The sequence below is a fragment of the Gekko japonicus genome, unplaced genomic scaffold (genome assembly GCF_001447785.1).
Source record: "Gekko japonicus isolate JY-2015 unplaced genomic scaffold, Gekko_japonicus_V1.1 scaffold3893, whole genome shotgun sequence".
Classification (NCBI taxonomy): Eukaryota; Metazoa; Chordata; class Lepidosauria; order Squamata; family Gekkonidae; genus Gekko; species Gekko japonicus.
In genome coordinates this window covers 36,032-52,059 of record NW_015176565.1, presented here as the reverse complement: position 1 = coordinate 52,059, position 16,028 = coordinate 36,032, and the positions used below count along the sequence as shown (strand labels likewise).

Here is a 16,028-nt window from a genome sequence, read left to right as displayed (position 1 = left end):
AGTGTCCATGGCAGAGGTCATTTCGGGGGGGGATCGTGGGGGATCGCAGTTCCCCCGGGTGAGGTACAGGGGGCGGGGCACATGACAAAGCTCCACCCCCTGCTTCTGGCCGCCCCGCTTCCGACCCTTATTCAGCCAGGAGGAGGCAGGAGAAGAGGGAGGGTAAGTTGCTTCCTCCCCGCCTCTCCCCACCCCTGCCTGCCTGGGGCCAGGGAGGGCCTTGGCGGGGCTTCCTCGCACTCCCGCTGGCCTTGCAGGTCCACCGCCGGGCCCCTGATGTCAGGGGGTGTGGCATATGCTAATGAGTTATGCTAATGAGTTCCCCTAGCTCTTTTTCTACGAAATGACCCCTGGCTGGGAGTGCCCGATTCCTACTATTCTGACCCCCCTGTTTCTAAAACTATCTTGCAGATCTGGGAAGAAAAGGAGCCCCAAAGCCAGTCGAAGGTTTGAGGCACCTTCTCTCAGAGGGACAGGGAAAGTGTTTGGAGCTTCTCAGTTTAGAGGAAAGGTGATGGTAAGGGGCACAAATAGGTCCCCAACCTGCTGCCCGCGGGCGCTCTGGGGCCTGCCGATACCATTCCCCTCACCCACCAAGTGTTTTTAGAAAGTGGGCGGGGCCAGGTGGGAGTTTTGCCCAGCCAGGCTTCTGATTGGCCACTGGAGATTTGATTGGCTGGGCAGATTTTTAAAAGTGTTGCTTTGGCAGCAGCTGCCCCCACAGCACAAGGATCTTCCCTGCGGCAGCCATTTTGTAACTCGCTCCACCTCCCACGGCGGCCATTTTGTGGCTGGGCCCACCACTCTGTGTCAGGATTCCAAAGTCGCCCACAGGCTCAAAAAGGTTGGGGGCCCCTGCAACAGACGTCCATCATGACCCCGAGGTGACAGAGAAATCGTCCTCCCTCTTTTATAATACTACACGTTCCAGATCGATGGGCAGTAGACTGAGAACAGACACAAAGGAGAGCACTTCACCCAAGGAAGGATTCATTTATGGAAATCAGTTCATGGTGGTGACTTTTAAAGGGGATTAGCAAATGCCCAGAGGACAGGCAGGTCTTCAACGTACATGAACACTCTGAGCCTCCATGTTCAGAAGCGGCACACACCTGAGTATCAGTTGCTGAAAGCCCGGCAGGGCAAAGGGGGCTTGTTGTCTTCTTGCCTTTGCGTGGGAGTTTCCCAGAAGTGTCTGGCTTGGCCAGAGTTGGAAAAGGATACTGGATCTGGTGATCGTGCGAGTCAGTTCTGAGGTTGCTTATATAGGAATGGATGAAGAAATATGGGGATCAGCCATGAATTTAGCCATGATCGCTAAGAACAGAACCTCCATGTTCAAGGGCAGTATATCTTTGAACAACAGATAAAGGTAAAGGGTTTCCCTTGCTCGAAAGCCAGTCAAATCCGACTCTAGGGTTGCGGTGCTCATCTTCGTTTCAAGGCCGAAGAGCCAGCACTGTCCAAAGACGTTTCCGTGGCCATGTGGCCAGCATGACTAAACACCAAGGCGCACGGAACGCTGTTACCTTCCCACCGAAGTGGTACCTATTTATCTACTTGCAATGTCTTGCTTTCGAACTGCTAGGTTGGCAGGAGCTGCATTCCGCCTGCCGTCACAGTGCCAGTTGGAGCCTGGAATTTTTCCACTAGGAGCGGAGTGCTGGCACTGGGGTCAGGGTGAATCGATTTCGTTTTGGTGAATATGCCTGTGGACGCACCGGGCAAAGGCACACGTCCCGTACCCAGCGTGGAGCTCAGCCATATCCTGAGAATTTCGCCTTCCTCTTTTTGTTCTTTAAAATCAAACCTTGAAAAGCCGTCAATCCGGAGCTCATCTTTCGCGTGGTGTGGCTGGTTTATGGGCTTCCTGTACTATACAGCTCTTTAGTCTGATTGCTCATGGCGCCTCTTTATATTCTTATCCTGTCGCCTTGTACGTGGGAGCGAGAAGTATCAGTCGGCATCTTCTGGGCCAATGCATGCCTTTTTAAAAATCATTCTAACAACAAACCCAAACTCTTCATTTGGCACAATGCATTCCGCCTGCCGTCACAGTGCCAGTTAGAGCCTGGAATTTTTCCATTAGGAGCGGAGTGCTGGCACTGGGGTCCGGGTGAATCGATTTCGTTTTGGTGAGTAGACCTGTGGACGCACCGGGCAAAGGCACACGTCCCGTACCCAGCGTGGAGCTCAGCCATATCCTGAGAATTTCGCCTTCCTCTTTTTGTTCTTTAAAATCAAACCTTTTAAAAAAGAAGAAGAAGAAGAAAACACCCCAGTCTTATGGTCTTCAAAGCACTGTGCATGCATGAGCTGTTGTTTTCCAACGTTGCCAGGTGAGGCAGTGATTCTGAACAGCCACCTGCAGGCAGTAAAAGGCCGGATGAGGGCCTTTCAACTGAAGCTCATTTGGACGAGACGGACGATGCCGTTGGCAGGTCCCGTCCCAGATCAGGGACCGAGGAGTCAGCCTGTCAGGCGTGGGCCGCATTTCCCTTGAAAGAACGGGTCTGCTGTTTTGGGGAGCTATAAAATCTGCTCTTACAACCAATGCTCCCTCTAAGCTGCGGAGTCTTGTGAGAGAAAAAAAATCTACTTTGTGAGCTACCGGCATTAAAGTTGCGAGCGAGCCATTTGGTTACTGCATAAATTAGTTTGCTCTGGAGCCCTCCTTCCTGAGCGAAGACAAAAATGTGTGAGCCGGAGGCTAAAAAAACTGTGAGCTAGCTCACACTAACTCAGCTTGGAGGGAACATTGCTTACAACTAGATTTGGGTCCAGAAGCACCTTAGAGGCCGACGAGAGTTTCAGGGTGTGAGCTTCACCAGGGAGCGTCGACTCTCGAAGGTAAAGGTAAAGGTTCCCTTGCTCGAAAGCCAGTCGAATCCTCCTCTAGGGTTTCAAAGCCGAAGAGCCAGCGCTGTCCGAAGACGTTTCCGTGGTCATGTGGCCGGCATGACTAAACACCAAGGCGCACGGAACGCTGTTCCCTTCCCACCGAAGCGGTACCTATTTATCTACTTGCAATTTCTTCCTTTCAAACTGCTAGGTTGGCAGGAGCTAGAACCAGAGACGGGAGCTCACTCCGTCTGGTCTCGAACTGCTGAACTACTGACCTTCCACAGCCTGCAGTTCAGCGTCTTAACCACTTGAGCCACCGCAGCTCGAAAGCTTCACTTAAAAGCTTCACTTAAAAGCTTCACTTAAAAGCTTCACTTAAAAGCTTCACTTAAAAGAAACCTCAACGTGTATAGTCTTGATCCTCACACATGGTGACTGAGAGGAACCTCCACATTGAGGGAACCAATCCTCTGAATCCCAGGGCCAGGAGGCAACATCCGGGGAAGGTCTTGGTCTCCATGCCGTGTTGTTGGCCCTCCAGAGGAACCGGCTGGCCGCTTTGTGAGAGAGGATGCGGGACTAGATGGACTATTGTTCTGATCCAGCAGGGCTCTTCTGATGTTTTTAAAGCCGCCTCAGATCGAGTCAGATCAATGAGTCTCTGGTTCGGTATCGTCTGCTCTGATTGGCAGGAACTCTTTGCCGTCTGATATCTTTGAAGCAGGGGTATCCGGGACTGAACTTGGGACCTGCTCTCTGCCTCGGGCCCCCAGCCCCCCCCTTCATTACACTGCCAGTGTGACGCTGATGGAAATCCCAAAAACAACATCCGTGACAAAACCAACGAAGAGTCAATAAAGATAAGTTGCAAAAATGTTTACTGTAGTAATTTCTAATCTTCTCTGTATCGTTCCAATTTCAGTATATGGAACACATTCCCTATGAGGAAAGGTTAAGGCGCTTAGGGCTCTTTAGCTTGGAGAAACGACGACTGAGGGGTGACATGATTGAGGTTTATAAGATTATGCATGGGAAAGAGCAGGTAGAGAAAGAGGTACTTTTCTCCCTTTCTCACAATACAAGAACTCGTGGGCACTCCATGAAATTGCTGAGCGGTCGGGTTAGAACGGATAAAAGGAAGTACTTCTTCACCCAAAGAGTGATTAACACTTGGAATTCACTGCCACAGGAAGTGGTGGCGGCTACAAGCATGGACGGCTTCAAAAGGGAATTAGATAAGCATATGGAGCAGAGGTCCATCAGTGGCTATTAGCCACAAGGTATAGATAGGGACTCTGGGGCAAGTGATGCTCTGTCATCTTGGTGCTTGGGGGGGTCAACAGTGGGATGGCTTCTAATGTCCTGGCCCCCCTGGTGGACCTCCTGATGGCACTGGTATTTCTGGCCACTGTGTAATACAGAGTGTTGGACTGGATGGGCCTTTGGCCTGATCCAACATTGGAATCTCTTATGTTCTTATGTTCTTATATGTGCTGCTGAAGCGAGCACGACTGTAGTAATTTCTGTAGAACATTTTCCATCGTCACTCACACGCTAACGAATACTGCGCAATGAACAATTCGTTTCACAATATTTGCTTTATCTGAGCGTGTAGCAATCCCAGTTCTCATAACTGAAAGGAAGAAAATACACATTCAATGATAAATGTTGCTTAAAGAATCATAATAAAGCATCACACACAAAACTGTCACATCACTACTTATCAACTCCCGAAGGAAACATTCCACGCTGACTCTCTAATAACAGAACCCATGGTCTTTCCAGTCCTCGGGATCTCAGCATCCATTTTAAAAAGAGACAATCTCTAGTCTTTGTGACTGTGAAGATACCCTTGACAGGGCTCTTTTTGTAGAAAAAGCCCAGCAGGAACTCATTAGCATAATAGGCCACACCCAACAACAGAAACTCATTAGCATATTAGGCCACACCCCTGACAGCACAGCTCATTAGCACATTAGGCCGCACCCCCATGTTACCAGAAGTGTGCTCATCCAGCCACACCCACCTTTTGCTTCTTATTCTGTTTACCTTGTTTGTGGTCAAAACCCAGGGCCTTTTTTTGTAGCAGGAACTCCTTTGCATGTTAGGCCACACACCCCTAATGTAGCCAATCCTAATGAGTTTCTGCTGTTGGGTGTGGCCTATTATGCTAATGAGTTCCTGCTGGGCGTGGCCAACTCGGGAGCCAGCCGGAACTCCGTTCCTGTGTGTTCCTGCCCCAAAATAGCCCTGCCCTTGCAGAATGTCTGGGTGGAGCTCAGGAGCTGGGACACAGGCTGTTTAAAATCCTTTCCCACAGCTAGAATCTGAGCTGCCTCGAGCAGGCTGTGGAGAGGCAGCGTGCAGTTTCTCTAAAAGAATAAATAGAACTTTCAAAGCAAGCAAATACAGAAGGCATAATTGGCTCAAGAGTTACTGTCCCCTGAATTTTGGAGCATTCTGTTAAGTCAGTCAGTGTTTTCAAACACATCTCTGATATCTTGGAGACCTGAGGGGTGGGTGGGTTTGCCAGTTGCAGTGAGCTGTCATTTTCTTCATCAGGGTCAGCGTTCCCTCAGAACAGTGCACTAACATTGGCATGTTTGTCTTTTAAAATCGCCAAGGAATAAACTGAAATTAGGGTTCTTTATGGAGCAATAGGATTGCATGGTCCTTGGGAGGGGGGAAATAGTGAAGAAAGGGTGGAGAATTCCGTTCTGGGGAAGAAGCGAGGAATCCTGCGATCAGACACCAAAAAATGTGGGTTAAAATGGCTCGACTGAACAGGTTCACTTATTTCCTGTTTTTTTTTTTTCTGCAGGCGGCCAGGTATCCTGGTGCTCATCAACGAGGCGGACTGGGAGTTGATGGTTCGTACTGTTTCTACCCTTTGTCTTCGGACAGCGCTGGCTCTTCGGCTTTGAAACGGAGATGAGCACCGCAACCCTAGAGTCGGATTCGACTGGCTTTCGAGCAAGGGAACCTTTACCTTTATGGAGCAGTAGGATTGCATGGTCCTTGGGAGGGGGAAATGGTGAAGAAAGGGTGGAGAATTCCGTACTGGAGAAGGAGCGAGGAATCCTGCGATCAGACACCAAAAAATGTGGGTTAAAATGGCTCGACTGAACAGGTTCACTTATTTCCTGGTTTTTTTTCCTGCAGGCGGCCAGGTATCCTGGTGCTCATCAACGAGGCGGACTGGGAGTTGATGGTTCGTACTGTTTCTACCCTTTTCTATCTGTCCCTTTTGCGTCTTACTGTTCGAAGTCGTGTTGTGAATGCTCTTGTGCAGGGCTCTTTTTGTAGAAAAAGCCCAGCAGGATCTCATTAGCATAATAGGCCACACCCAACAGCAGGAACTCATTAGCATATTGGGCCACACCCCTGACAGCACAGCTCATTAGCACATTAGGCCGCACCCACATGTTACCAGAAGTGTGGTTATCCAGCCACCCCCACCTTTTGCTTGTTATTCTGTTTACCTTGTTTGCAGGGCTCTTTTTGTAGCAGAAACTCCTTTGCATGTTAGGCCACACACCCCTAATATAGCCAATCCTAATGAGTTTCTGCTGTTGGGTGTGGCCTATTATGCTAATGGGTTCCTGCTGGGCGTGGCCAACTTGGGAGCCAACCGGAACTCCGTTTTTGTGTGTTCCTGCCCCAAAATAACCCTGTTCTTGTGAAACGTGGCGTGGGAGTCTGAGGCGCCTGGGCCTCCTGGTGTTTGAACGAGAGCAGAAATGGTGCAGAAGTTAGCCGTATGCTGGAAGAAGCAGAGGAAGACGGCACGTTCTTAATATTAACCCTGCGCTCTGAGACCCTTCTTTGGGCATTTCGTACTTGGCCCCTGGAAAATGAGACAGAGCCACCCTGGTGTTCTTAGCCAGAGGTCCCCAACGTGGTGCCCGGCTACACCTTTTCTAGGGCCCACCAAGAGTTTTTAGAAAGTGGGCAAAACTTTTGATTGGGCATTGGAGATCTGATTGGTTGTGAACTTCTTTAAAGACATCGGTTTGGCCGCAGCTGCCGCCGCAGCACAAAGAACTTGTGCAATGCTCCCTCTAAGCTGTGGAGCCTTGTGAGCAAAAATTCTACTTTGTGAGCTGCGGGCATTAAAAGTTGTGTGCGAGCGATTTGGCCGCTGCATAAATTAGTTTGCTCTGGAGCCCTTCTTCCCATGCTAAGAGGAAAATGTGTGAGCCGGAGGCTAACTGTGAGCTAGCTCACACTCACTCAGCTTAGAGGGAACACTTGTCTTGTGCAGCCCCATAGACTGTGTGATGGAAGGTGAGCTGCTACAGCCATTCTGTGTCTGGCTCCACCTCGTGGAGCTGTTGTTTCACGGAAACCGTTTTGTGGCTGCGCCTGCCACACTCCATCAGAATCAGTGTTCCCTCTAAGCTGTGGAGTCTTGTGAGCAAAAATTCTATTTTATGAGCTACTAGCATTAAAGTTGTGAGCGAGTGATTTGGCTACTGCATAACCTAGTTTGCTCTGGAGCCATCCTTCCTGAGCTGAGACAAAAATGTGTGAGCTGGAGGCTAAAAAAATGTGAGCTAGCTCACACTCACTCAGCTTAGGGGGAACACTGATCAGAATCCCACTGGCACCTGGAGGGTCAAAAAGGTCGGAGCAGGGTTCCCTCTAAGCTGAGTTAGTGCGAGCTAGCTCACATTTTCCCCCCCGGCTCACACCTTTTTTTTTGTAACTCAGGAAGGGTGGCTCCAGCGCAAACTAATTTATGCAGCAGCCAAATCGCTCAATCAAAACTTGAATGCCAGCAGCTCACCAAGTAGAATTTTCGCTCCCAAGACTCCACCGCTTAGAGGGAGCATTGGGACACACACACACACCCCTTCTCGTCTGTGGTTGGCTAACTTTTCTGGTGGGCTCTTATAAATCCCGGATGAGTAGTTTAGACAAGCTGAAGTAATGCCTCCTCCCTGGCCAGAGAGGTCTGTGGTCAAGCAAGGCTGAGGGGGTGCTTACTCTTGCTTCACCCCCTGCTCACCCTCTCCTGAAAACAGGGGCGGGGTTAGGGAGCCCACGAGCAGCCCAGGGAGTTCCTTTCTTCTTCTGCACTTGGGTCTTTCTTGCTTCCCGGCAGGCATCCTTCTTTGCAAAGACTAGAAGGGACCAACGCTCCCTCTAAGCTGTGGAGTCTTGTGAGCAAAAATTCTACTCGGTGAGCCGATTAAAGTGGTGAGCGAGCCATTTGGCTGCTGCGTGAATCAGTTTGCTCAGGAGCCCTCCTTCCTGAGTTAAAGCAAAAACGTGTGAGCCGGAGGCTAAACAACTCTGAGCCAGCTCACACTAACTCAGCTGAGAGGGAACCCTGCAAGGGACACTTAGTGATGCAGGGGATGTGCCTCGCCTGCTCTCAAGTCCTGCACCTAAACATCTCGACATTATGCAGGGAAGAAGGCCTGCCATGTAACGTGGGAGCGGGCAACTGTCATCCTACAATGGGGGTCCCCAACATGGTACCCACCAACACATTTTTCTGGTTCCCCCCCTGTCATGATCTGGCCTGTGCCACCAGAGGCCTACTAGGCCCAGGGAGCCTGGCTAGCAGTAGGGGAGGCTGGGCCTACAAACCCCAGAAGGCCTTGGGAAGTTTTGGCACCGATTTTGACCAATAGGGAAGAAGAGGGCTGGGGAATATAGGAACTGGTATAAGAGGGAAAGCGGTTCTTCTTCCCAGGGAACAGAGCCAGAAGGGACTGAGGCTGCTGTGGGGAAGAAACCCTCATCCTGAGGGGACGGTGAGTAGTCTAAGGCCACTTGATAGTGAGCTGGGGACAGTATATATTTAGACGCATTAGGACATTTGATTTCTTTTCTTTTCACCCACTTACTGTTATTATTCTGCACCTTGTTTGTTTGACCTCCTATAAAATAAACTATTTTCATTGTTCACTCTGCCTACTATTCGGCCAAAAGGGAGGTCTAAAGGTCTTGGGAGGGTGCTCTGGGCCTTCTCAGAGGAGCCTGGAACCAGAGTGGTGGCAGCGTCAGGTGACACCCCCCCCCCAGTGTTTTCTAGAAAGTGGGCGGGGCCTTTGCCCAGCAAGGCTTCTGGTTGGCCACTGGAGGTTTGACTGGCTTTGCAGCTTTAGAAGCATTATTTGGCAGCAGCTGCCACCACAGGTCAAGGACCTTCGCTGTGTGACTGGAAGGAAGCTGGGGCGGCCATTTTGTGGCCGGGCCCATCATGCTGTGACCAAAGGCCAAAGGGGCCCAGAGGCTCAAAAAGGTTGGGGGCCCCAGCCTGCGGGTCCATTCCAGCTCCCAACGGGCGCCACCTGGCCAAGGCTTTTCTTCTTTCGTTGCTCCGGTTCAGACGGCAGCAAGATGGTTGGCTGCAGGCTGAGCCCTTGACAGCCAAACTGAGCCTGTAGAGCGCCAGCCCTTGCCTTCACAGACGGCCGCCTTCTCTGTGTTCCGTCGACAGGCCAACTGAGAGGGGTCCCTCAGCAGCAATGCTCCCTGTAAGCTGTGGAGTCTTGTGAGCAGAAATTCTGCTTTGTGAACTACAGGCATTAAAGTGGCGAGTGAGCGATTTGGCCGCTGCATTGAATTTGTTTGCTCTGGAGCCATCCTGCCTGAGCTAAGGCTAAAAAGCTGTGAGCTAGCTCACACTAATTCAGCTTAGAGGGAACACTGCTCAGCAGTATATTTTTATGAGTCGTATTTGAATGGCAAGCCCCCCAGACCTTGCTGGCCTCCTCCTGGCATAAGTGCGCGGACTCTAATCTGGGAGAACTGGGTTTGATTCCCCACTCCTCCGCTTGCACCTGCTGATGTGACCTTGGGTCAGTCACAAGCTCTGGCACAGCTGTCCTTGAAAAAGAGCAGTTTGTGTCAGAGTTCTCTCAGCCCCACCCACCTCACAGGGTGTCTGTTGTGCGGAAGGGAAGGGAAAGGAGATTGTAAACAGCTCTGAGACTCCAAGTGAAGGGCGGGGTATAAATCCAATCTCCTCTCCTTCTTACTATTGTTTCCTACCCTGTGCCCTCAGGGCAAGTTAAAATGCCAGATCAGTAATATACAGAAATGATTCTCTTCTTTGTTTTCTTCTTCTGCCTTCAGGGGGAGCTCGACTATCAACTCCAAGACCAGGATAACGTGGTTTTCATCTCTACCTTACATGGTGGCTAGACTCCTGGGAAAGGGACTCTGATTTCTGGCCACGGACTATTATTCATCTCCCTCACACTGGCTGCCTGTGTTCCAAGAGGAGGTCAAACCGGATCCAGCCTCGTCTCACATCCCTCCTTAATCAGTCCTTTGGTGCTCGGCTGCTCCCGGCCTCTGGTTCTGCTCCGAGCTCTTTTGTCCGGGACAGGGATCGGAACAATTTCTGCATTGGGTTGCTGTTTTTCTCTGCGTGGTACGGGAGCCTCGTGCCATGGAACAGATGACTTTTAATGATCTGGCTCTGAGCGCAGACCGGCAGCGGCTGGGCTCCAGAGCGCTCTCTGGGTGAGCCCGCTGCCACAGTTGCTCCGACTGTCTCTCCTCCCCCGGCAGCAGGAGAGGCAGCAGCAGATTCTGCTGGGGGAGGTGGGGGGGGGATATCCCTTCCTGCCTCTGATCCAAGGACCGGGAGGCTGCTCTACGGCCATTACGGAAAGGACTGCAGTTGTCAGTCTTCTCCGCATCAGCCTATCCACGCTCGAGATGTGCTGGGCAGGGATTTTGGTTACGTGGCAGAGCCAACACTCTGTCGCAAAGTAGTTGGTCCAGAGCTCTGAAATTACGGATCCGTGGACCACTGAGAACTCTCTCACCTGCCTTTTTATCTTCCGCTCCTGTTTCCCCCCCCCCACACTGCTGTTTCCTTTTTCTTTTTTCATCCCCAGCCGTAGAAGCCAGCCCTCTCCACTGCACAAGATTTTGCAGAACCAGTGGATGCAGAGGGTAGGAATCAGGTCCTCTGTGACGCAGAGAGCAGAAGACTGCCTTAGGAGATCTGGATTTGAGTTTTGCCCTGGCTGCAAATTTAACTGCCCTGCTTGCTCCGCCTCTGTACAGTGGGATTTGTAACGGCCTGCTTTGCAGGGGGGTTGGGAAGATCCACAATAAAGATCGTAAAGCGGTTTGAAAAGGGCGTCATCCGCAACGGATGCCGCTTCCGTTTGTTCACAGTCTGTGTCGCATGGATCAGTACCTTTCACGGATGTGTCATGTGCTTTCAGCTGCTGAAAACAGGGAGGAACACCAGAGCCCGAGACATCTTTTTAAATGTCTGGCACTGCGGAAGAGGCAAGCCGCTCCCCCGTTTAATGTGTCCAAAGCTTGCCACTTCGGCAGTTCAAACAGCTGCGGGAGACCTTCCGAAAGAACCTAAACTGTGGCAGTTTGCAAAGAATTCGCAAACCGTCAGCTCACAATAAAAAATTTCTGAACTGTCGGTATTAACTTGAACATACGGTATAGCATAGCCCGATCCCGTTGGATCTCGGAAGCGAAGCGGGGTCAGGGCTTGGATGGGAGACCGTCAGGGAAGACTTTGCAGAGCAAGGCAGTGGCACACCACCTCTGCTTAATGACTTGCCTTTAATTTATTTTTATTCATTCATTCGATTTATATCCCACACGTGGGCTTTCAAAAGGAGCTGCGGTGGTTCAAGTGGTTAAGACGCTGAACTGCAGGCTGTGGAAGGTCGGTAGTTCAGCAGTTCGAGACCCGAGTGTGCCGCATGACGGAGTGAGCTCCCGTCTCTAGTTCCAGCTCCTGCCAACCTAGCAGTTCGAAAGCAAGAAATTGCAAGTAGATAAATAGGGACCACTTCAGTGGGAAGGGAACAGTGTTCCGTGCGCCTTGTTGTTTAGTCATGCCGGCCACATGACCACGGAAAGGTCTTCGGACAGCGCTGGCTCTTCGGCTTGGAAACGGAGATGAGCACCGCAACCCTAGAGTCGGATTCGACTGCGTTTCGAGCAAGGGAAACCTTTACCTTATCCCACACGTGGGCTTTAAAACCCGACGGGGTCACCATAAGCCTCCTGTGACTTGGCAGCACTTCTCTCTCTCACACACACACACACACACTCACTCACACGGCTGGGGTGATTTTGTGTAGATGGTCCCACCTGCCAGAGAGTTGGAGTGAGGGGAGAGGCCAAGCATCTTCATCGATTGTGGTTTAAGCACCCTCTAGCCTGGCATCCGCGGACAAGGTGGCCGCCATCATGCAGGCACCGCCTCCAGCGTCCAAGTCCGAACGGCAGGCCTTTTTGGGGCTCCTGAACTTCTACCACTCCTTTTTGCCCCTCAAAGCTGCAGTCGCGGAACCACTCCATCGCCTCCTGGACAAGTCGGCACCTTGGGTCTGGGGTCCACCATTGGCAGCTGTATGAGGATAAAGTTGCAGGGGGATAAACTCTGCCTGACACCCTGAAGCTCTTTGAAGGAAGGACAAGGGGGGAAATGTGACATGTGTCCAACATCTTACTCTGTTGTCACATTTCAAAACTAGTCAACAATTGTATAACCAAGCAGGTGGTGTCCCAAAACACACAACACCTATCAAATACACACACACACACAATATATATATATCACCTGCCTCTGCACAGTGACTCTGGTCTTCCTTGGAAGCCTCCCATCCAAATACTAACCGGGGCCGACCCTGCTTAGCTTCCAAGAGCTGATAAGATTGGGCCTAGCCTGGCCCCGTCCAGCTCAGGGCACCAAATATTCCTTTGCTGAATTAAACAACATTTGAAAAGTTGCTCTCTGAAGGTGGTGAAAGGGCCAGGGCTCTACTGGTAGCAGGAGCTCCTTTGCATATTAGGCCACACACCCCTAGTGTAGCCAATCCTCCAAGAGCTTACAGTAGCCCCAGTAAGAAGAGCTCTGTAAGCTCTTGGAGGATTGGCTACACTGGGGGTGTGTGGCCTAAAATGCAAAGGATATATGCTACCAGTAGAGCCCTGGAAAGGGCCAATTTACATCATGTTTGTGAACCTCCCATCCGGGTAGCTTGTTGTTAAGCAAATAGTTTCCCCCAGCGTGGTGGTTCTTTGAAACCTGCTGTTAGTTTTTTTGGGGGATATATCAATTTTACAAACGGGACTTGGCTCCTAGGGGTCGTGGGTGGGGTGAAGAAGAGTTTTCGGCTACAGATTGGTGGTCTCAATCTCTGGGCTGCAGAAACGAGGATGACCCCGGCCTACCTTACGAAGCTGATGCATGTGAAGTGCTTTGCACATGTTTGTGATTTCCCCTCTCCCGTTTGTCATTCTAGTCGGTTTCTCTCTGCCACAATGTTTCTCTTTTACCTTTAAACCATCGTCCAGATGTTTCCAGCTTCTGATCAGCTGTATATTTTAGGAAGGCTCTCCAGTGTCACCACAATATCCAAAAGAACTCCCGAACCTCACGGCTTCATCTCGCTTTCAGTCCTTCCCGTTAAGCAGGGAGCAGACGAGGGTGCAGGTCCCACCATCCCCTGCTACGACTGGCCACAAAACTTTCCCCCAGCAAAAACGATAAGACTTCAGCTGCAAAAGTTGGGTTCGATGCCAGGTTTTAGCTCTTTGCCATGTGCAGAGTGCTTTTCCTCTTAATGCTCTGGGACTAGTGCTGAGGATTTCCCGATCCTGCCCCCTGATGCCCGGAATGGCCTGCCAGAGCACCCACATTAGGCTACTCCTTCATTTACTTTTTTCAGATCCTTTCTCAATCCCTCCTGGCAGTGCTGACACGGCTAAACCTAACAATATGTGAATGGTGAAGGGAAAGGTTTCCCTTCCTCTGTTTACCTTGGACTTCGCCGTCTCCCTGGTGTTGAGCCTTTTAGACTGGCAGTGTCTCAGGCTGGAGACCTGTTGTCTTGTGTTCTGTGATGGGCCCCCTACCTTGATGGCCACCCCCCACCCTCTAAATGCATAATAGAAATTAATGCACCTTTTTCTCAAAGGTCGCTCCTGACAGTAAAGTGCAGACCCTCTAATTACACACAGCGATAAGTAGATGGAGCTTAGATTCACTTTAAAAACATTGACTTTATTATATTTTTTAAATAATTTATTTTACACAACCGGTATAACAAACAAATGTACATTGTGGGGGGGTTGAGAAGAGCACAGGGGACCTTTCAGCCTTTACGACTCCTTCTTTTTGCAAGCAAAAGCCAAATAGATTTGTGTGTGTGAGTGATAGATTTAAAACAATTTATTCCCCCTTTCCACCCTAATCGGTTCCCCCACTGTGGGCTGTGCCTTTTGGGGTTCATAGAATTTCCTGGCTTGGTTTGAACCTGGGGACTCCCAGTTTTTTAACTGTGTGTTTGGTTTTGTAATGTTTAAGTCGTTTTGGGAGAAAGTAATGTCCATTTGGAAGCCCCAGCAGTCTGCAGTTGTTTCCAGAGGTGCAAGACGTTGGATTTTGCTGTGCACCATTTCATTTCTGACCCCCACCCCACCCCCCATTTCAGTCCTTTCTGAGGTGTCTTCTCTAGGGGGGTCGGGGAGGCAGGCAGGCTGCAGTTCTGTGATCTTGGGCCAGTCGTCACACTCTCCCAGCCCAACCTACCTCACAGGGTTGTTGTGAGGATAAAATGGAAGAGAGGAGAACGGTGTGAGCCTCTTTGGGTCCCCCAACGGAGAGAAAAGCGAGGCATAAATGGAACAGATAAATAAACAATAAAGACATTTGGTCTTAGAGATGTCCTCTGTTCATGTTCTATGACCAGACCAGTGTTCCCTCTAAGCTGAGTTAGTGTGAGCTAGCTCACAGTTTCTTAGGCTCTGACTCACACATTGTTGTCTTAGCTCGGGAAGGATGGCTCCAGAGCAAACTAGTTGAGGCAGTAGCCAGATTGCTCATCCACAACTTTAATGCCAGTAGCTCACAAAGTAGAATTGTTGCTCACAAGACTCCGCAGCTTAGAGGGAGCGTTGGACCAGACCCCACATTCTTCCTCTGATCGTTAGCATTAAAAGGGTGTATGTGTCAGGCACTGGGTGCAAATTAAACACTACACCTTTTCCCATTGTTACTTATTTTAACGGTTTTTTTAAAAGTCCACATTCTGAGTGAACCCAATGGAACCAGACCCAACACCTCGTCTCCAAGGACATGAGTGCCTGCAAAAATGTATTCCAGTAGAAATTTTCCCCCTAACTGGTTCTGAAACGCCTGTCCCTAAAGGTAGACTGTTAATGCCTTAGTTTAATGCGATGGCCAACAACCTTGCTTTTTAAAATGCTTGCAATGCACTCAACGTTTACCGAGGTGGCTGAAAACAATCCCAAACCTGCAGTGCAACTTCCAACAAAGCTACAATCTTGCTGCTTGCGAGGCCTTCAGCCAGATGCTCTTCCCTAAAATAATTTCTTGTTTCCCCCACCGTTCCTGCCAGCAAGCCGTGATTGTGTTCGAACGTTTCCTTTTGGTGTCCCCGGTGTTAATGCCGGCAACCTTTGTGCTACAGGGTGGCTTCTGTAGACTTCCTTGAAACTTCTTTCTTGCCTTCTTGACACTGTGCTCAAGGCAGTGCTTGATGAAACAAACCAGGCAGTCAGTTCAAAGAAAGATTTTTCCTTAGTTGTTGTAGATTGTCCGGGCTCTATGGCCGTGGTCTTGGCATTGTAGGACCTGACGTTTTGCCAGCAGCTGTAACTGGCATCCTCAGAGGTATAGCGCAGAAAGATGGAGTACTCTCTGTGACAAGGTGAGAAGAAAAATGGTAGGCAATTCTGTTTCCTATTAGTTATGAATTACTATTATCTGTTCTACAAAAGCTCATTACCCACAAATATGTTTGTACACCTATTCTTGTATGTTGCATAACCTGTTATCATTATTTTGATATTTAATAAAAGTTCATTGTAAGAAAAAGAAAAATGGTAGGCAGGTGCAGGTAATTTATTCAGGAAGGTGTGGTAGGGCAGAGTCATTGTAGGAGTTTCCTAGGCTGCAAACATGCTAATGGAGGAGCTTTCCTGCGGAGGTTCTTTTGTATATGGATTTTCCTCAGGAAAGCTCCTCCATTATCATGTCACAGCCTGGGAAACTCCTACAAGAGAATGACTTAGCTCTACCCCACCTTCCTGAGTAGATATAAATTACCTGCCTACCATTTTTCTTCTCCTATTGACACTGAGAGTGCTCCATCTTTCTGTGTTATACCTCTGAGGATGCCAGTCACAGCTGCTGGCGAAACGTCAGG

General features: G+C 50.0%; 1 protein-coding gene across 1 annotated transcript in view; it reads left to right on the top strand.

Annotated features, from left to right (window-relative positions):
- URM1 (ubiquitin related modifier 1) overlaps window positions 1-11,121 on the top strand; it is a 45,468-nt gene extending 34,347 nt beyond the window's left edge. The window contains exons 4-5 of the mRNA XM_015427494.1: window positions 5,666-5,714; window positions 9,937-11,121. Of these exons, the coding sequence (XP_015282980.1) occupies window positions 5,666-5,714; window positions 9,937-10,005 (118 nt within the window). The 3' untranslated portion in view covers window positions 10,006-11,121. The remainder of the gene's footprint in view (window positions 1-5,665; window positions 5,715-9,936) is intronic.
- The last annotated feature ends 4,907 nt before the right edge of the window (window positions 11,122-16,028 follow it).